This window comes from Platalea leucorodia (genome assembly GCF_965183815.1).
Source record: "Platalea leucorodia genome assembly, chromosome: 4".
NCBI classification, from domain to species: Eukaryota; Metazoa; Chordata; class Aves; order Pelecaniformes; family Threskiornithidae; genus Platalea; species Platalea leucorodia.
Genome location: NC_138826.1, coordinates 37,164,725 through 37,185,961, shown reverse-complemented (window position 1 = coordinate 37,185,961; position 21,237 = coordinate 37,164,725). Strand labels below are relative to the sequence as shown.

The following is a 21,237-nucleotide window of genomic DNA, read 5'->3' as shown; positions in this document are numbered from 1 at the left end:
CTTAGTAGAAGTACTTAATTTGCTGGAATAGTCCTTTGATGAAACAAGGTATCAGGAGACAAGCTGAAAAGGAAAGTCTGTTATGGGAGACCTAGACTAACTCTTGTGAAACAGACGAGTCTTTCCAGATGTTTAAGAGAACTTCCAAAATTCTCTCATTTCTTATTAGAGCCAAGCTGAAAGTGTAACAAGCCATCTCCCCAAGCTGCGTGTACATTATACTTACAGTGGAAATTGCCTACTTCTCTTTTACCTTTTCCTTTGCACACATGCAATAGACTGTTTTACAGTAAATCAGGTTGGTCTGCGAAACAAATGGGTTTTTTTGAGACCAGCGTTACAAGGTACTTCTATCTCCATTCATTTCTGTGACATGACATGTGCCAGCAATTTCTGCTTTTTTATATGCAGATCTGCTGGCTACCATCCAGCCCTGCTAAAAAGGAACCAAAAATGAAGGCTGCTGTTCTCCAGCTGTTTCTGCCCCTTGCATGACAAAACAGGAACGTAACCGGATGACCCTGTGTCAGGAAGACAAAAAAGAATTAAGCCGTATAGGGGAAAAAAACCAACTTGCACTCAGACAAATCCTTCTCTATACCCCTAAAAAGGTTGCAAGCAAGTAATAAAGCAAATCAGTACTCTATAAATATTTGCTGAAAAGCAGAGTAGTGAGAGTTCAGGCGGGGATTCTCTGCAGTGTTCCTCCCCTCCACTCTTCCCCTCTACCCAGCTGTTTGTTCACAATGAAATGTGAACAATGATTCAGCCGACAGGATCCTTTCCCATGTGCCCCTCACTAGACTGAGGGAAAATAATCTAGGAATCAATTTCCCATCAAAACACGTGGCTTCGGGAATCAGTTGCCTTGGCTGAAATCCAGCTCAAGAACTTTCTCTGCATTTTCAGAGCCCCCTCACAGGACTATCATTACCTACTTGTTCCAACAGATCACTACAACAGTCCAGTATCTGCTAAGGTGGAAGACCCTAGAGCATATGAGAGAAGGGACTTTCAGAGGCACCACATGGACCATATTACTTGCCTCCCACAAAGAACTGAAATGGTCAGACCTCACCACACTGGGAGATTGCTTGCCTATGGGACGTTCACATGAACACGCCTTGACACTGCAGACCAAGTTATTAGCAAGAATAAAAGCTTGCTATGCAAGCTCCTTCCTCAGCCGGGGGGGAGATAGGGAAGACTATTAGTTCTAAATAGGAGGACATCGCTGAACATTTTCAACAATTCCAATCAACAAAGTATTTAAACATGCACCTGGGGCTTAACATGCTCTGTAAATGGTCCCAGTGTAGTGAAGTACTGCCGGAACTAAGGAAAAACTCTAGTAGTTGAACCTCATAACCCAGCACCAAAAACCAAATTGCAGCATGCAAACAGATCTACTCAGCACCACTGTTCTGCTGTCATAAGAATAAAGAGAACTGAACTAATATTGTGCTAGACACAACAGCTTGCAGGATTACTGAATCACACCTGAAAAGACTCTAGTTCTTACATGTACTGTAGGGTACTCGACCTGAATCCTGAAACAAGTTAGAATCCACTCGTTAAAGAGAACAATTTAAAAACTAGCAGGATACAAGAAATCAAAGCAGCATACAGCTGCAGTGTCACATATTTTCAATACAAATTCAGGTATCGGATATCTAGAAATTCAAAAGCAACGCTCCTAACCACAGTTAAAAGACTACAAAACATATGACTTCAGGCAGTATTTGGTGTGTTCCAAAACTCTGAATTTACACTTTGTATCATGATGCCGTGGATTATATAGTGGATGAATAAAAGAGGAAAACTATTTTTGCTTGAAAGTAATGCATTTTGTTATTAGAGCTTTTTACTGTAACTACTTCCGTGCAATACATCTAATGAGACCCAGTACGCAGAAACATGAAAGTTTGGTGGGAAAACACTGGCAGTTTTGATAGCTGAGTAGAGGTATTAATTATTTATGCCATTTTTGTTGTTGCACTACGTGGCAATGTACAAGTTCCAGTTGAATTTCTACTTGAACCGTTTCTGCTTTCTGGAAAATATTAGCTAAGTGTACCGACTGTGCTACCTACACATTTTGCAACCTACTGCTGGCCATAAGACTCAGTCACTCAAAATGAATTATTTTATATTTTATATTTTTAAATATAAACTGCACTGAACAAATGCATTCAAGGTAAGAACCTGACCTGGGTACACAAAGATTACAGAGAAGCAAGAGAAAAAACACGTTTTGTGCACATTCCTGATAAAATTATCAGTGAAAGTTAACTGTGTTACATAAGTCCAAACAGATATTCACACAGTACATTACTCAGCAGAAAGATGGACTGAAAGCCATTCATCTCTCTCAAAGCAGTTAAACATTGAAAAAATGTTATGTTAAAGGACTAGGCTTCATAATGTTAGATTCTGAAACAACTCAATTGTAAATGCTGGATCTGTGGAAACCCAGGGGCAGCAGAGAATTCCAATTTCTCCATTGTACGCTTCAGGGCACCCCAGGCTGAGCCAGAGGACACCAGATAAACCAAGCAACAACAGGGAAGTGATTTTGCAGCAGCGCCCAGGCGCTACAGGCACAAGCATCAAGCACTGGGCGAGTCAAAACAACATTACGTATCTTCATCATGGCAGAACATGCAGCAGCGCTGGAAGCAACTCCATTATCCTGCATGCAATCCTCAACACTTCAGAAAACTCTGGCAAAAATTCACTATTGGTCTATTTGCCACTGTTGCTATGTAGCACTGAAACTATATACTTCTGCCTTTTCATTACCAGAGCAAAAGCAAAAGGGCCCCAAGAGAGTCTACTTTATTCTAGACCATTTTGCATGCAGATGTATCACATGGAACTTTCTTCCTAGCCTTATTCACAGACATCCACTAATCTGAATATCACTTTGTAAGGGTTTAACTCATTAATTCCCCCATACTAGACAAAATACAAAAGGGAACTGAAGTAATCTATAAACTGAGATCAGATTCCATTTACTGGCCTGCTGTAGCAGTGCCTTCTCTACAGAACAAGTCAGTCTGAGATTTACTACTTTCCACAGAGCATCTATGATGATTTTAAAACTAGAAACAAATTGGACATTGACGCATCAGAGTAAGACACGGCTTAGGCTTACTTTTACCAGCCTTTCGCCAGCAACTGATACGTAATGAAAAGCTTGAAAGTAGAAAGCCCATGAGGTGGGAAGTGTGGACATGAAATGCAAAAACATCGTTCATAAATTAAAACTCACAGAAGATTGCTTCTCCAAACCTCCATTACTGATACTGTATTTAATTTTCTTAAGAATTAGTTATATTTCTGGGAATATTACCAAGAAGCTTTAGCCAACAGCCAGCATGACACTGTGTATATACAGAACCTTGTGCTGTTTGATAAAGCGACTTAAACAGTCTGTAGAGGTGTCTGTTTTTCCTCAGATTAGTTGTGCTTCAGGAGACTGGTCAAGCTCTGTGTAGGCTGTAAAACTTTTCCTTGTTTTTTTTTCCTTTATTCTTTACCCTTTTAACTTCCTTTCCAACAAAAATGCAGACTGTACATAGTATCTGAAAGACTATTACATCAAAGCAATATACAAAAGATTACACTCATTCTAACAAATACTTTTTCCCTTAAATACTGTAAAAATCTGTATCACTAGCAACTACCTCACAGGGCCACTCACTGAAACACAAGATGAGGCCTGCTTGTTGCGACAACTGCTTTCAGCTTAGCAGTTTAAGGTAAAAACACCCTAGCAAAATATTTCAACAGATGTTTCAGTGTGCCTAAAAAGATGTTACTTTGAATTCTAGAATTCTTTTCTTGTATGTTCACATGTACTGCTGAAAATTCATGAACAAAGTATTTCAAACGCAATCCTTTCAAAGTCCATTTAAATAAACAGTGCTCAACAAAAATTAAACATGCTGTCAACAATTTGTACAAAGGTAAAGGTGAAAAATATAATTTGATTACAAAAGAATTTAACACCATCTGTACACCACAGGTAACGCTTTTCATAAGATTAATTTATCACCATCCTCATTCAATCATTCTAATGAGATGTTATCTCTTAATTCATAAAGCATGCACTTTCTGTGTACTTATATGCAATAATTAGTGTTTCTATAGTAGTTCCTACTTTAGTGTGAACAGTTAAGATATTATACAGTGACTCAACTGAGATGAATGAGGGGGAAGCTTATGCATGTTATTTTACTGAAAAGATATTTACTTGTCTAGCTCCAAAAGAGCCAAGAAAGGTAAGTGATAGAAGCACCAGCTAAGACTCTCTTGAACATAAATTCAGGCATTTTAATGTGTATCTCAGTAAAGCTACATGAGTTTCCATGTAGGTTATTCATACATATTATGGCACTTGGACTCTCCTAACAGGTATTTAGTTACCTAGGACATCTAGGCTAAAAAAGAAAAGGTCTGCTAAAATTAACCATTTCTATAAGAAAACACTTCTGTCCCAACCTTCAAAACCCTTAATTTTCCTGGAAGTTGCACCAAAATACAATTGTTCATATTTCACATTATTTGAATAAGTTGCCTTTGACAACGACGTCACGTTAACTTTTAAGTTTAGATCTCTAGTAATTTGTGAACACAAAGGAAGGCAACCTTACCCACTTTCAACAAACCAAGTTGTGCCCTGCTCCTTAGTAATTATAACATGGAGTATCGATACTTGTGTATCCATTCTTCTGTTGGACTTAAGTCTCTGAAGTAATTACACATATTAAGAAAGAAGTCCAAATTTAATTAAAGGCGGCTTACAATGGTAGCTTTTTCTCCATGTAAGGCATTATTCTGACATCTACTGGCCTGGTATCCAACCATACATTTTAATACACTGCATTTGTTATTAAAAAGGAGCATATATATTAATCCAAAGATAAGAACAATTAAAGGAACACAAATGACATACATTTAAAACAGGCCCGTGTATTTTCATATAAATCTCACAACCCTACCAGCATTTTGGTAGGTTTCTATTGCTTTCTTAACTCATCTGAACTACTGTATATTATGAGGCTTTAATACAAGCAGCTTTGGGGAAGAAAGTTACATTTGGAAGGGAAAAGAAAGTTGTGACAAGTAAAAAAAAAATCCAAGAAGCTTTTTTAAAAAAAAAAAAATCTTTACTTGCAAAATTAAGCAGCATGCTATTTTGTGATTTATATTTGAATTTAAAAAGACTAATTAGACCGAAACAAAAATAAAAACCTAAAAATGGCAATTCTATAAATAATGAAAAATTTTGATTTCACTAGACTTTAATGAAAAACATTTGGTAATTAAATACTTGCTACTGTTCATTACGTTGATGAACTTTATTAGGGTTAAAACTATAACAAAGTTCATCCTAAAACATTTTGCAATGCAAAATTATTTTCACTCGAGGAGTGTCTCAAATTGAATGCTAAGAATTACAAGCAATCTTCAGAAGCAGACACTCACATTCATAAAACTTTATACATCTTTTGGAACTAAGATATTTATACTACTAAAATCAAACATGCATCACTTCCCATACATTCTGGTATCATGATTTATATTACATTATGTAACACCATTCTTCTAAACAGCAGCAGGTTTATCATACGTTTGCTCCATTTTCTTTGGATTTCTGATCTTTATCTTCGTTCTTCACAATATCCTTTAAAAGAAAGAAAGGGAGAGGATAACATGAACTCTAGAAGCAATATTTCTCATGTGAACTGTAAAGGAGCATGAGACAAAGATACTGTTTGGTGTCAACTTTAAATGCTATGTGAACTGATATCTTACTCTGTTTACTTATAACTAATTCATATTTCCAGTATCTTCCTGAAAAATAGAGGGGGCAGAAACTAAGTGTGACCTAAGCACTTCTGAAGAGAAGCACAAAAAACATCCCCAGAAGCCCCACTTTATAACCTAAAGGTTTGGGGGTTGTTGAGACTTTTGCATAACGACACTGATGACAGATAGCTGCAAGGTATTGCCAGTTTAATAAGCTACAGTGACTTATATGATGCATCACTTGTATCCTACAAGGGGGGGAAAAAGTTCTAACGTTTGTCAAGTTTTCTAGGGGGGTGTGGGGGTGTGTAAGGGGCTGGGTGGTTTTGTTTTTAGAGCTTCTGTAGATGCTACATTGTCTTTTCAAAACAAATGTAGACAGAAGTAGAAGCAAGGCTCCCTCATAGTACCAGTTTGCCACTCAGTAGCCTTCATAACCTACTTCTATTCAACCTTACTTAACAGGCCCCCCTCCCCACAGCATTCCTAGGGAATATGCAACTATCTTTCTGTACAGGGATAGAAATGCTCTGGAACATTAGGTGGTTTGCTTAAAACTCATTTTACTGGAATACCCCCACATAAACTGAAATACTTAAGAGTAATTTTTCAAGGCAGAACCTAACTGATCAAACAGAAGAGCAGATTTGGACTGTTGAGGATGGACAAGATCAGGATAGGAAAAGATTATGATGGTTTGAGATTTACATTAATATTTATACATTTTAAAAAACAGTTAAGTCAAGAACATGTGTTTCAAGCTTATAAGATAATACTGCCCTGAATTCACGTGAAAATTCTTTTTTATTCTGAAGTTTTTGTTTTGATAATTTAGTCTACAGGAAGTCTGCATACAATAATAAAAAAATGGAATTAAACAATTCTAACCTGTTTAAGAACACACTGTATTTCATCCATAACAGTAGCTAAATTTTTGATTGTCTTATTCAGCTGACCCTCAAATTGCAAATTTTTATCATCAGAGATCTTCAAATTTTCTTGCAGTTGGCCAAGGTCCTTCTTCACTTCTTTAAGCTCCGTAGATAGACTTTTGTTAGAATTCTCCAGTTGCAGTATGGTCTTTTCATCCTCATCTGGGGGGCGGGAAGCGAGGAAGGAGAAAAAGGTCAGTCACTTCCAATGCTGTGTACTTTGCATCTTAATATTCCATTTACATGCCAACACCACAACTACTAATTTTTAAAGAATAATAAAAACTGCATTGCATTACCATTTGATAATATTCTGACTACATTTGGAAGTCTTACATTCAACTTGAATAAAAAAAAATAAAAGCATTTAAGCATGGTGACAATGGTACTGAACAACAGTTGGTGTGCAAGTTCAAAGGGCTTGGGAAATAGAAAATATAAGTTTATGGTAAGCAAATAGCTAAGAAATTTAGATTACAAATTTTACTCAAATTGGTTTATCTACTTAAAAAGTCTTAGTATCTTGCATCTATGTAAGCACCACCTTCAAAGTAATGTCCCACCTGTTTTTTCTTCTAGTAACTGAAGCTTTTGTTCTATCTCTGCCCGCACTCTTTCACTCTTCTCCAGCTTCTGTAAAAGGCTCCCAACATCCACCATAGCTCCGTTGTACACAATAAGGCCAACGTTTTCTTCTATGGCTTTTGATTCTTGCTTTATAGTAGGTGATGGTAACAGTAATCTGTTTCCTGTATTAGATTAAGCAGCATTAGGAAATAATCACTCTGTCACTTTTCAGTTCTAGTGACCAACCTCAAAAGCTTCTTAAAAGAATAAATTCCTAAAAGAATAAACATAGATTCAAGTTTGCTGGTCTATCCCTCACATTTCTCTCCTCCCTCCTTACGCCAATTTCACACACACACACCCCCACCCCCCCGCCAAAGGAGCATGTGCTTTCATTACATTCTTCCCTGCCTCCTGTCTGCAGTAATTTGTCCTAAAAAAATCAGGCTCTGTTCTAGTACCTACAGCACTGATCCTCCTGACTGCAAAACTGCTGTCAATGAGAAATGTTGTTCATCAATACTCAACATTAACCTCTGTCCTCCTTCCTGTTCCAAGATACTAAGATTTATCCTATAGATGCAACAAGATGTGTTGGAAGCCAGAAATACTGTAATTTATGAACTGCCCAAGATTTACTTTTCCAAACTGGCAGGGTCCCTGCAGACCTGAATTAGTTCTGCAAGAAAGCAAGTATCTCAGAACTCTCATTATCATTCACACAGAAACAATTCTCTGGAAGTTTGTGGCATTAAAAGAAAAAAAATAATACCACCTAACATATCTTCCTGTAGCTCTTCAGACTCTTCTTGATTTTCTTCGTCTTTAGAAGTATCTGTTAGTCTTCTGTAAAAGCAAGATTCTCTAAGCACTACTTTATTAAGTAGCTTCTTGACCTAAAACACAGCCATGGAAAGAAATAAGGTGTTACTTAATACACAGACATTGTATTACCTAAACAAGAATGTTGTAATTTGGAAAAAACTTAGACAAATCGCACAGCTTTTTTAACTTTAATATACTGGGGCTTAAAATGAAAACAAGCTGGGGCGGGAAAAGATACCATTTTGAGACAAAAGCTATGTATACAATATGGGCATACTAAGAGCTGCAAACTTTCCCTTTTCATTCCAAGACAATTTACAAAATATTGAACTATTCATTGTACATCTGAAGTGGCTACATAAAAATCAGGGTTCAAGTATGTAAGCAACAGCCTTTAGAAGCTAAACTATATTCCTGCCAGTTACAGCATTCCTTTAATATTTTCAAAGAGATTTCTATTACTATACAAAACCTGAGCACGTGACAGGTGTAGTCCAAGAGTGTACAGTATCTCCTCCATGTCCTTCTCCAGAAGATATCCACAATGACTTTGATCAAAATAAACGAAAGCCATCAGAAGATCCCTATTAAGAGTTACCATCTGCGTCTTGTCTTTCTCCTACAGAAAATTCATTATGGGATCATTAGGAAGTTAAAATATAATTTTCCCACCATCTACTAAAAACACGTAAACTTTTTGGTTAACAGAAGTCTTCCTCTGTTCATTTTAGCATTACTTTCAGTTGAGTGATTAATATAACTAGCATTTACCTACTGAGCTCAAATATAATGTAAGCAAGCTATTTAGGACAAGTAATCTTTCAAATATTTAAACAATTACAGCACAATGGAGAGTAACATCTGGTAGACATACTTTCCTTTTGCTCATGCTACTGTGTAAGAAAATTTGCAAATTACTTAACCTATTTGAACAAGTAATAGTAAACATCCCTTCTCCTCCCAATCATATATTCTACTGAAGAGCTGTTTTCAAAGTGAAATCCCTCCCCATAAACATGTAATGGATGAGCATCCAGCTCTCACAGCTACAGCAGTTCTGCAGACTGTGTTTTCCCATTATTCCTGTTCCTACATCTCCTATTTTTCCTTGAAGAAAAAAAAAAACAAAGAGTATCAGAAACTTGTTTTATTCTTGCATTTATAAAGAAAGTTTAAGCTTAACAAATCAAATTTATGCTGTTCCTTAATCTGAACTGTGGAGGCAAGCTATTGGCCTCATGACATGAAAAGCATCCATTTTCCTGCAGGGAGATGTAAAAACATCATATAACAATTCCAAGCTTCCCAATTGAAAAGCCAGTTTATCCATCAAGCTAAGCTTCAGCTTTTCTTATGTAAGAATACAGCAGTTTCAAATAATGGATAAAACAATCACATCTGCCGCCTCTTATGTGCACATACAGCATTAGTCCTCACATCTTTCAGATCAGTATCTCATCTAAGAAAGTTCTTCCAACAGCTTTCACCCAATGAACTCTAAAATCTACGTCAAAGTAGGTTGTAAGCACCTTACCCAAAGCTGTCACATGTTCCCTACCTTCTATATACACTTAATGTTTCAGCCCAGAAGTGCTGAAGGAATCAAGGAGTGCAAATAGGTCTTATAATAAAAATAAAGTTGAGGTCTAATTAGGCCACCTCTAACAAGGTTATATGTAGTTGTTAAGAAAGGTGTTAATTACTTTATCTTTCGACGACCTCTCTTTACAATGCCTGTTTCCCTCTCTTCTGTCCTCCCGTTTGTTCATTTCCTCTTCATCCCGGTCTGTAAAACAGAAAGAAAATTCAGCACATTCACAGCAGATGATTCTAGAACCATTATCTCAAAATACATATGTTCATTGAAAAAGTTCACATAAACCCCCAAATATCTGAAATTAATATATTTCCCTGAAAATAAAAAAAAACAAATGGCATATGAGTCCTGTTAAATTTTGATTTTTCTCGTCTTATTTTAACATAAGCCATTTGTCATTTTTTTTTCCCTCTGCATTTCTTTCACACACACAGGATAGAAGAGCTGAAACAAATGCTAACTAGGCCAAAATGAGTTCCGCCAGCATCACCACCTATTTAACTGGTGTGCAGAAAATTACCACAGTTCTCCCTAAATGAGGCTTGGCAGAGTCTGCATTCAGCTATGGTTATTCCTATTAGGACAAAATCAGTACTATTTACTCTCAAATAATATTTTATATCATAAAAACCGTATCAACTATATCATTAAAAGCATGTGTTTACACTCATGTCTGAGTGCGATATTACTGATCCAATGATTTGGATTCTCCAAAAAGTTACAGATCACATCGCTTATTAGATGTGAATTACAAACTACAGGTTTTTTGTTTAAAGGTAGACAGTACAGTAAAACTAAATCTAAAATCAAGAGAGAAAGAGGAATATGACAACTGCAGGGACGGATTATGGCATGCAGCTCTGTACCTTATGTGCAAGTCTTTGGTCAGAGAATCACGTGCCAAGTTCAGCTTTAAGCTCACCTTTCTTGTGAGAAAAACTTTGGAAAAAACTATGTATCGCAACACTTGTCTAATTTTGCCAACACGTTTCTGAGAACCAATAGCTTTCTCCTGCACCTCCACGGCATGTTGGATTGTTCTCAGCAACTGTGACTGGGAACGGCACAAGGACAGATTATGGGAAGTAGCAGCACTTGTACAGAACAGACAAGCCCAGGGCACTCTCACAGCCAGATTATATGCAAGTAAGAGTTATTTTGGAAACCACAGGTTAGCACCAATTTTTTTAAGGCTGGTGCAGTACTCTGCCAAAAATACAACTGAAAATGCTGGTTAGAAAATGCTGGGACTGCAGTATCTAAGCAGTTCAAACCCACATCTCTAGCAAAAACTCTCCACAAAAGGACAAAAACCCCAAAGAAGTACAAACCAAGGAGCATACACCATGTCTTACGCCTTTCTGAATCTCCGAGCAGGGAAAGAGGGCTACTGCTGCTCCCTGGAGACAAGAAAGCTCCCCAGCCCCCATTCCCAGTTTCTTCAGTAAACACAACTCCACCCAAACAGAAATCAACTCCCCATAACATCATGTAAAGAGCACCCCACACTACATTCTGGCCTAATAAAAACAGGATGACATTTCAGAACTGAGGAATAGGAAGTTAGGCACTTAAAAGTGGCTTGGTTTTTCAGAGGTGCTGAATACTCACATCTCCTACTGACTTCAATGGGAGTTGCGAGTGGTCTGCATTCTGAAAAAAATAAAACCACTTCTATATGCATGCCTTGCTTTGAGTACCGCAGCTAGTTTATATTAACTATGTTCATACAATGCCTAGCATAAAGGCACTTACATTTTAAGTAGATCTGGTTAGAATTACTAAAATAAAATTAGTCTAATAACACAGTTTTAAATTGTCTAGTTCCAGTGCATTCTCCAGTTTGAAAGAACGTATTCAGTGGCAATAAAAAAATTTCTAAAAGCCACAAAATTCATAATTCAAGATACCTTCATCCTCATCTTCAGCATCTTCTGCCTCCATTGGATCATATTCTTCTTGATTATTGTCATCTTCAGTTTCTTCTTCATCTTTAGAATCATCTTTCCTTTTATCTTCCCTCTGTAATAAAAGTTCCTAAAAATTTATCCAGTCAGAACTAAAAACCAGGAAAGTAAAAACCTCACTAACATTCATTCAAAATTTGCCTATGTTTATATTTAGTCACTTAAAAAACCAATTACAAATCTATGTGATATAGCTGAATGTTAAAATACCCCCAATACACCTGTAAAATTTTTAAATTACTGAATACAATTTAAGCATATTTAAATAGATCAATGAGTCAAATCAATTAACTAACATTACAAGACCTGAGTTTTCGAAAGCAATAAAGTAAAATTCAAATAGAAACAGTTTAATATTGATCCAGACAGGATAGTACTTCATATGAACTAGCTGCAGACCTTCTTTTCATCTCTATCTTCTTTTTTGTCTTTATCATCTCCAGATTTTCTCCTCTTAGGTTTTGGATCATCTGTTTCATCATCCTTTTCTTCTTTTTTTTCTTTTCTCTCATCTTTTTTGCTTTTTTTGTCTTTTTTGTCCTCCCTCTCTGGGAGAGAAATCAGTGCTTTGTAAATTCTGACACCAAAATCTCTCTGAAGCATTTCATTGAAGAGTTCTGCAAACAGCGATACCTGTACATAAAGGAGAATGAAAACAGAACTGACAAAAAGTTTTAAAATATGTATTAAAAATCTGTACACTTATGATTAAATAGCTATGAGGTGCTATCTTACCAACTTTCACCATGTCAGAATTTCATGTAGTGTCAGATTTCTTAATATCTGCTTTGAATACGGAAACCTTAAACAACTTTATAAAAATGCTTCTTTCCTGCACTGCAGTAGCTTAGGACCTAGACTAGCTGTATAAATTATAAACTCAGTTCCATATCTGAAAACCTGTGCATTTCTTCTGGATATCATAGAGTGAATATACTGGTATTGTAAACCATGTACCAAAGACTGGACAATTTTTTCTAGGTATTGCACAAAGAAACTAACTTAAACAAGTTTTATTTTGCCATGCTATCATAAACGATTACAACTGAAGAATACTGCAGTTATCACACAGAATTAAAAAGAAATGAGAATGGCTAAGTAGCATAGCTAAATTACCTCAAAGGAATGTTCTTTGTTATCTTCTAATCTATAGTCCAGAAGAACACTAAGAGACATAATGCTACAGTCAAACTTCCCACTCTTTGCTGCCCAGTTAGGATGTACAATGATTGCTGGTTCATCAGGCAAGATATATCGTCTCTCCCGCCGCTGACGTTCCATTTCTTCTTGACGTTTTCTTTCCTCTTCCTAAAAAGAGACAAAAAAATAATATACGGCATATTCCAAAGCTGAAGTTTCAGCCTCTATATTAGTTTTTAGGACTCACTTCTTTAAAGAAAGTGAAGGAAAGCCTAAGCTGCGGAATGCAACACAGAAGACAGACAGAAGTCACAGACTAGAATTTCCAGAATGCATGCCGTGTCCATTGCCAACACTCACCTAAGACAACTGGAAACTTGAGCAACACAAAGAAGGACATGCAGCGTTCTTTAGCCCGCAGAGCAACGAGCACCTTCCAACTATCTTATGGTGCTAACTGCAGCATGTTGATTTGACACTGGAAGGACTCAAGCTAGTTCACTTCAAAAAATGGTATGCAAGCTAGCAAAGGAGTCAATGCTCCTGAGGGGTCTATTGTTTATGTAGGGGTGTTTTTAAAGCTGTACAGTACAGCAAGTTCTCTTATTCCTTACACAGGAAGAGTAAAGGCTTCATGCATCATCTTCTCAAAGATAGCCAACACAGCTTTAACACTTAGAAGATGACAATTTCCTCAGCTCTTTTTGTTATGGGAAATGCAATCTCTATAGATACAACTGATGCAAATCAAACAAAAGGTTAAAAAAGGTAAAATACCAAGCAGCTTACTGACTGCCAAGAGAGACATATTAAAGGCTTATGAGTATGGAAAAAAAGTCATGGCAGAGCTTGTGCTTTTTAAAAAAGCAAGCACAATCAAAGCTCCCTCCCCTAATCTTAAAGAAAGCTGTGGCAAGAAACCCCAAGATAGCAGAAGCCCATCCAAGCTGTGGGAGAAGGCAGCAGCTGACAGAATTAGCAAGTACATGGCCTTTGCTCCCTCAACAAGGTTTACAGAAAATTTCAAATCATTCCATCTTGGTTAGCAGGTAATACACAAAAAGGCAGGTTTAAAAGCAACTAACACACAATACATTCTCCAGACATTTATGCCCCTTTTCTGTGGTTGAAGTTTGGCCTTACTGCACAGATCTTGTTTATCCTTGTGAAATAGCAAAACAGACTAAGTAGTACTGAAACACCAACCGCAAAACTGAGAAACTTCAATACACAGGAAGTTTATCCAAAAGCAAAAGTTAAAGGTTCATAACAAGGGAAAACAAACCTAAGCAAACCATTAGCCATGTGAAGAAACTGGACTGTTTGACACTATAACCTTCTACAGACTGGAACCTGCCCTCCTCCCATTTCCACAATAATTCCCTAAGGCCTGTATGCCACTAAAAGCCAATACAACTGAACAGCTACTTTTCACATAGGTTTAAGAAGTTAAGATCTTGTTAAGTGTGTTCACCTGTTTTCAAGCATAGTTTTTCTCAGGAGTTTGGGATTTATTTTTCCTTACATTTAAGGTCTGACATTAATTCAGACACCCTTAGTGCACTTGCACATTTCAGCTGACTTTGCTGATATAAAGAAATGCAAACTTGCCAAGATTTCACTCCAATTCAGCAGCTCAAGTTACAGCAAAAGCTCCCAGTACAGTCATCCGAGAACTACAAAATCCCAACACAACTAGGCATATTCCTCTACTTTTTATACTTATATTTATTTATACAGATTTTAGATATGATATTTTATGTATTTATGTGTATTTAATAAGACTGAAACCAAATATGTCCAAAACCTAACCTCTTTGTCATCTTCAGATTTCCTATCCTCCTCCTCTTCCTCTTCTTTCTCAGACTTCTCTAGCTCCTTTTGCTCTTCTTTTTGTTCCTCTACTTTCAGCTGCTTTGTCAGTCGAGCTATCAACTGAGATTTCAGTCCTTTAGAGCTAAGGGTTCGACTTTCTAATTCTTTGCGAAGGTCATTTACCTGGTAAATAAAAGCTCTGTAAGTGGTATCAACCAGTGACATTGCAAAACATTTGATTAGCAGAAAAGGTGAAGTAAAAATTAAGTAAGAGCACTGAAAAGTCATCTGTAGTTTTTAAATCTGTACTGAAAAACACTAATATTTACTGATATATAAAACATATTACATTTAAAGTTGTGTTCTCCTCAAAGAACCCCTTTTTGAGGAACTTTTCACAGGGGCAGGGAAAGGATTTTACTACAGTAAAAGAGTTTATTACTATTATTCCTTTCGCGGAAACTTTTTATTATGTCTCCTGACATACATTTTTGTATAATTATTGCCTTTTTAAACTAACATTTAAGTATTTTAGATCCCGCATTTTTAATACAAGTAGATACAATCCGATTACTGCAGAACCTTCATTTTCCAGTTATATGTATCATATGTGATACCCTTTAATTGTACAAAGTTCAAAAGTTCAGAATAGTTTCAATTAGCTGTATTCGCTTATTAAAATCAGGAGTCACACTTGCATACTATGATATCACATCTAATACCTACAAATCAGCAAGGAAGATAAAACACTACTGAAGTTTTTCAGTCAGTTAAGGGAATATACAGCCATATTTCAGGTTGTGCCTTAAAAATGAAAATGTACCATGGAATCAAATTTTAAGAAAAGTGTTAGTTACCTTCATTGTTTTTGGATCCAGTTTAGACCAGTGCGTAGGTGTAGAGATCTCTTTAGCTTCCCCATCATCCTTTTCCTCTTCGTCCTGACAAATAAAATTTAGAAATTATCATTCAGAAAGCTTGAAACCATTTCAGTTATTTTTTAAATTCTGTTGCTGATCTGTGCAAGGTCACAACTGTTTCAGATAGTCTTCTCCTAAAGTTATTATTTAGACAAGTTCACACACACATTCTACCACTTTATAAATGATCACAGTGCCACTCAGCCAATACAAGCCAGATCTGTGGAACACAAAAGGGTGATAAGCAACACCACAAAGATTATCGGGGTTACACAGACACTGCTGGTCTCCGTTAACCACACAGTGTGTGATCTTCCCCCAGATTTTAAATCCCCAAAATTACTCTTTGTTCAGTCAGACCTTCCCTTATTCCAAGTTGTTGATCAGCCACATGGCCTGAAATTCAGATGTTTCAGACTAGTGTTTGTTCGATTTCAAATATCACAATTAGAACTGGCCACAAGAGAGAATTTAGAAATTTTAGAAAATGGCAAAATGTTTAAAGACAGCTATTCATGAACTGCATCTCACTCAACAACTGGTCCCAGATTCCAGCAACTACGTCTATGATAAAAATTTTCTGCGCATCATAAGCACAATTTAATTCCGTTTGTGATATCAGCATACACATTTAAAGTTAGTGAACTAGCTGAAATAAAAATAAAAACCAACATTCACTACACTGCTGAAAGCTGGTTTACCAGTCATTGTTACCAGTTATGTTCCTCCTATGTATGTATGTTGTGTAGTATGTGGTGTGCATTTTGTGCCTGTGTTCCTGTGCCTGTGAGAAGCAGAAATAGAAAAAGGGATTAGCGTTCAGTGCCTGTTCTCCATCAGCCTCCTTGCGTTCACCCTGAAGCTTCTCGACCAGCTGCTGCTTGTATCCTCGGGAGAGGGTTTCCCACTCTGAGCGGGTGGGAAGGCAATGCCAAACATCCGGGAAAAATAAAACCACTGTCTCCACATGAGCTGGAACTGTACGCCCCTTGTGGGTCTCCTCAGGGCGATGGTAGCGAATCTCTGCAAAACGGTACCTGTTGCAAGGGAAGAAGCATGTTGGAAAAAAAATTCTACAATACATTTTAAAGAGCCTAGATCACTTGTAGCACATCAAGTAAAGAAACTTTGCTGCAAGACCTTGAAGTTTATCTAAAGAAAAAAATTATGAAAGCCATATTTTCTCTTCTGGCACATTTGTAGAAAGGTATCACAATTGAAAAGGAGGAAACCCAACAAAGTTCTTTTTTCTATAACTTGTTGTTTAGCACACATAGGTTTGATGCGCAAATAGAAGTTGTTGAAGCACTTCAAATTTAGCATACAATTGACCTTCCTGGTATTAGTAAAACCACAATGAGTGTTAACACAGGACAAAAACTTATCAAGAGAAAATATGGCTATATAACGAACAGCTATTTATTTATAACAAAAGAACAATGAAATGAAGTTCTCTTGACGATCTTCTCCAGCTATGCACAAAATGAAAAATATTTTCAACGCACATTCATTAAAAAAATTACAGCATAACATGTCAAAATAAACCGAGAATTTTTAATTAGTTCTTAATGCAGTATTCAGCACAGTTGGCACCAATCAAGCTTATTACAAAACAGAACATCCTTTGAGTAGTTTACCTGCACTACCAAGAGCAGCCGACAAAGAAAAAGAGGTTTTTCCTTTTTTTTTTTTTTAAACTTCTGGTAACAGACAAGTATTTCTACAGCATACTTTGTTTTGCAGTACAGTACTTACCATTGTGTGCACACACTTAAGTCAATCCCTGTAAGAGCCTTGCAACAACGAATAGCCGTCTTTATCAGCACGGAAGGGTCCTTTTCTGGATCAGGTCCATCCAGTGATGGGGACCAGTGTCCTCCAATAGCCATAGCTTCATCTTTGCCTTTCATACCCACTAAAAACTAGACAAAAAGAGTCTTCTGAATGTTCCCCAGCTAGGGGTAAAGAGTCATTTTTCCCAAAGCACAAAGAATATTTCAGAGCACACACACTGAAATCCGTGAGTAAACTGTCACATCATTTTGAAATCTGAAAATGAAAGTCAGTCAAGAAAGAGTTCAGTTATTTTCTTCCACAGAGTATTTCAGAAATGGAATAGGTTTAAAACATCATCACTCATTCTTGTTTGCAAGACTTTCCATCAAGTTGCTTTATTGGTATAGGCTTGTTCCTTTGTAATTAAAAGCTTTCTAACACAAAAGATAAACAGATACTAATTTAAATGGTGTCTTAATTCCGATACACATTTATAGACATTCCTGCTTAAAAGTGATAAAGCAAAGCTATAAAAGACCACAAGAGCATTATATCTATAAATTCAGGTACTCCCATTTGCTTTAAGACAATGGACTTTAATCGAAAACAAGTCTGTGTTGTCCTGAAACACCATAGCACTTACAGGTTGTTCAGTTAAATTTCACTTAATACAATGGTTACTTAACTGTTGCTTCATTTGTATTCTCTTCACAGCTGAGCCCTTAAAAAAAAGTCTAAAGTGCTTGTAAAAGAAGGCTAACAAGGGTAATTATTATATAATTAATACAGGTTTCTCCAAATATCTTTTGTTTAACTAAGTTGAACAAAGCAGTAAATACAAAAGCAGTGAAGATGGAGCTCCTATACACTGGAAAAAGAATTGACATATAAACTAGCTCTCTCCAGAGGAAAAATGAACCCATTATTTAGCTGCCTACAAACTCCTTCCTTATCAACAAATATTTTAAAGCTCTATAACCAACCTTTATTGCCAAAATTGTCTGGCATTGAAGCATATTTACCTTTACAAGTCTAGCAGGATGCTGAAATCCATCACGAAGTTCTTGGGGATCTTCAGCCAGAGCACATGACTTGTGATAGAGATCCTCCATACTAGGACTAGCCATCAACATCACCTGTTGTGTAAGTCAGATCAGTCTTGTGAAGGTCTCCCACTATGACTGGTAAACAATGACCACAACTTGCAAACACATACATACCACTACTTTTTCCTTAATGTCATAAAAAATCAGAACAAGTAAAGGTAAAAAAAAAAATGTAGAACTCGGTGTTAAAATGTCTGCCAATTTCCCTCCTTTCCATATGGACGTAATGTGTGATCTTATTAGAAAAAACTAAACTGAAAGCATATAAAAGCAACATGCTTCACGTGTTATCACTATATGCCAAATACCCTATACCAAGAAGCACACGGGGTACATTTCTGGTTTCAGTAACTGACTCCTCCTATTTTGTCACAATCACAAGAGAACTGATCAACGCATTCATCTGCATCCTCATAGCATCCCATTAGCCCAGTCAAATCTAACAAGGTTGCTTTATATCCTGAACAGGTTAATATTATGAAACAGGATGCTATTCCTCAGTTACTGAATACATTTTGAAACTTAACCTTCTGAAAGAGAGCTCTTGCTTTGCATCAACAGACTGAAAAAAGCAGTATGTCTGATATTTGAGCCAAGACTTCAAAGTTTTTATACACAGAAGGCAAGTAAAGTCTTTCAGAAATACAGGGGTTAAAGGCAGTTTTGTTTCTAAAAGTATCTTCAACATGAAATACTTCTAAAACAGATTGACCTAGAAATCTTAGACCTATTTTAATGAAAGTGCTTTCAAATGGAACACGTTTTAAGAAGATGTTTTGACACCGAGGTCTTTTACACATTATTATAGCCCTTGCTGCAGTGGTTTTTGACATTCAAATAATCCCAATATGCTCAATCTACTTTCAACAAAATAATAAATATTGAGATGAATCTGTAAGAAGAAAATATCACTACAGAAGACCACAAACTGCACAGAAAGGACCCTTAAAGGAGGGGAAAAAAGTGTGCTCCATTAACTATTTAGAATAAATTGCCTAAGAAATACATTCAGAGATCTTGCAGGAGCTGACTTTCCTATAATCACATCAGTGCAACTGGGTGCAGAGATTGGAAGAGACCTCAGTAAAAACAAGATTTAGGACAGCTCTAGTAACAGAAAAACAAACTGAATTTCAGCCATGATTCTTCACACTCTACATACTAGGTCTTTACTGAAAAGTTTAAAATGCTGTATTTTGCTCAAATGGCTGTAGAATATTTTCAGTTCAGTTATACTCACTTTTTCACCCTACTGGTAAAAAAATTTCTAATTAATTGTCACAATACTGGAAACCCATACAAACCTTGGCACTGTATAGATGATCAGCATCGGGTGGATCAAGGACAGCAGCGTTTTTATCTATAGGATCTACTTCTCTATGCATTACGTAGAAATTACAGTAGTTTCCCAGCTGAAATGGTCTAGACATAGGAAAAGCATCCACCCATGTAAACTGAGCATCAAAGAAATCGCTTGGGATATACAAGTTCTGGTAACGCCTCCTCAGCTCCATCATATCACAGCTACGGCTGAAATAAACAACATCATTTGAAAGATACAGCAATAAAAGAATCATTAATAAAGCACATAATTAAGAGGTATATTAATTGGAAATACAACCATTGTATATTTAATACTACATATATAAAATTTAAAGAGCAATATATTTAAGTTAGAGTGTCATGGATTGAAGTTTAAAAACAAGTAACTACTAAACACTCTTCCAATTAAGGTGTCTGTGTATTAGGGAATATTTATTAAACAGGGTTATAAAGGTATTTTGCTGTAGCATTCAAAAATAACAAAGAACCTAGAATAAGTTTATCATACAAGGTTCTCAGCCATTACATACTTGATTTTTCTTCAAAGTTAAAATCATCATTTAACACTCAGTACACACAGTAATCTGTGCCCACAATTAAAGTGAGATGTAGGTAAACATCTGGCACTATAAACATACCAGTCCAATGAAAACTTGGAAAACTGAACCGTGTAACGAGGAACAACACGTCGCGGTCTTCGAGGCGACCTCTCCCTCTCTCGCCTAGGTGATCTCTCTCTGGAGCGTTTTCTCTGGGGTGATCTCTCTCGGGACCTACGTCTCTCTCGTTCTCTTTCACGACTTAAAAAATGCATAAAAGATACAAATATTTTTGCGTGCTGGTAACACAAAATGGTTTCTAGCACAACATAAGCTAGACCCGTCAGAGATGACTCACAAAAAGGAGAGGAGAAGTTCCTCATAGTTTGTTTCAGTACACTGTCTCTTGTAAAGAGAGACTGATTACGCAATTCTTTCATTTCAGACAGACAAGAACTCGTCACTAATATCTAACAGTAAAGCCATCTGTGCATATCACCGATTCCCTCTGGAGCAAGAAGCTCAGCTCTGTTTGAAGACAGGTCTTTACCGAATGCTTTGATTATAGTCTAGTCTTCTACAACATACCTCCTGTCATCTTTTCGGTTTGGCATAGCATCTCCTCCTCTGTCATTCCTCCCAGAAAATCTGGATGGTGGGTCTAATCTTCGAGCTGGCTGAGGCTGTGAAACTAGACGAACAGGGGGCTGTAACAAACCACCTGAAACAAAAATTTACAAGATCAATACATAATAGGGGGCAACTATCTACACTTTACAAAAATTGCTGCTTTACAGTTGTTTCACTTGTGTACATCTTCTAAACTAACTCCAGAGTCAAATAAATATTAATAACACCCATCCCACAAAACTCAAGAGACCTATGCTTTTCTTCACTGATGCAAACCGAGACT

The 21,237-nt window shown here is 36.7% G+C and overlaps 1 protein-coding gene across 8 annotated transcripts in view; it reads right to left on the bottom strand.

Annotated features, from left to right (window-relative positions):
• Positions 1–399: 399 nt before the first annotated feature.
• CCAR1 (cell division cycle and apoptosis regulator 1) overlaps positions 400–21,237 on the bottom strand; it is a 33,430-nt gene continuing 12,592 nt past the window's right edge. For 5 of the 8 annotated variants that reach the window (XM_082309815.1, XM_082309809.1, XM_082309812.1 and 2 more), the window contains 16 exons: positions 20,913–21,045; positions 20,424–20,585; positions 19,767–19,992; positions 18,379–18,492; positions 15,518–15,601; positions 14,658–14,843; positions 12,822–13,013; positions 12,105–12,338; positions 11,649–11,760; positions 11,350–11,391; positions 9,845–9,927; positions 8,614–8,760; positions 8,092–8,212; positions 7,313–7,498; positions 6,706–6,911; positions 4,318–5,692 (listed from right to left, as the gene is read on the bottom strand). In XM_082309815.1, coding sequence (XP_082165941.1) covers positions 5,633–5,692; positions 6,706–6,911; positions 7,313–7,498; positions 8,092–8,212; positions 8,614–8,760; positions 9,845–9,927; positions 11,350–11,391; positions 11,649–11,760; positions 12,105–12,338; positions 12,822–13,013; positions 14,658–14,843; positions 15,518–15,601; positions 18,379–18,492; positions 19,767–19,992; positions 20,424–20,585; positions 20,913–21,045 — 2,288 coding nt within the window. In that variant the 3' untranslated portion in view covers positions 4,318–5,632. Of the gene's footprint in view, positions 522–4,317; positions 5,693–6,705; positions 6,912–7,312; positions 7,499–8,091; positions 8,213–8,613; positions 8,761–9,844; positions 9,928–11,349; positions 11,392–11,648; positions 11,761–12,104; positions 12,339–12,821; positions 13,014–14,657; positions 14,844–15,517; positions 15,602–16,406; positions 16,618–17,335; positions 17,503–18,378; positions 18,493–19,766; positions 19,993–20,423; positions 20,586–20,912; positions 21,046–21,237 lie in introns of those variants that run through there. The other 3 variants (XM_082309810.1, XM_082309816.1, XM_082309814.1) reach the window with 3 other exon arrangements.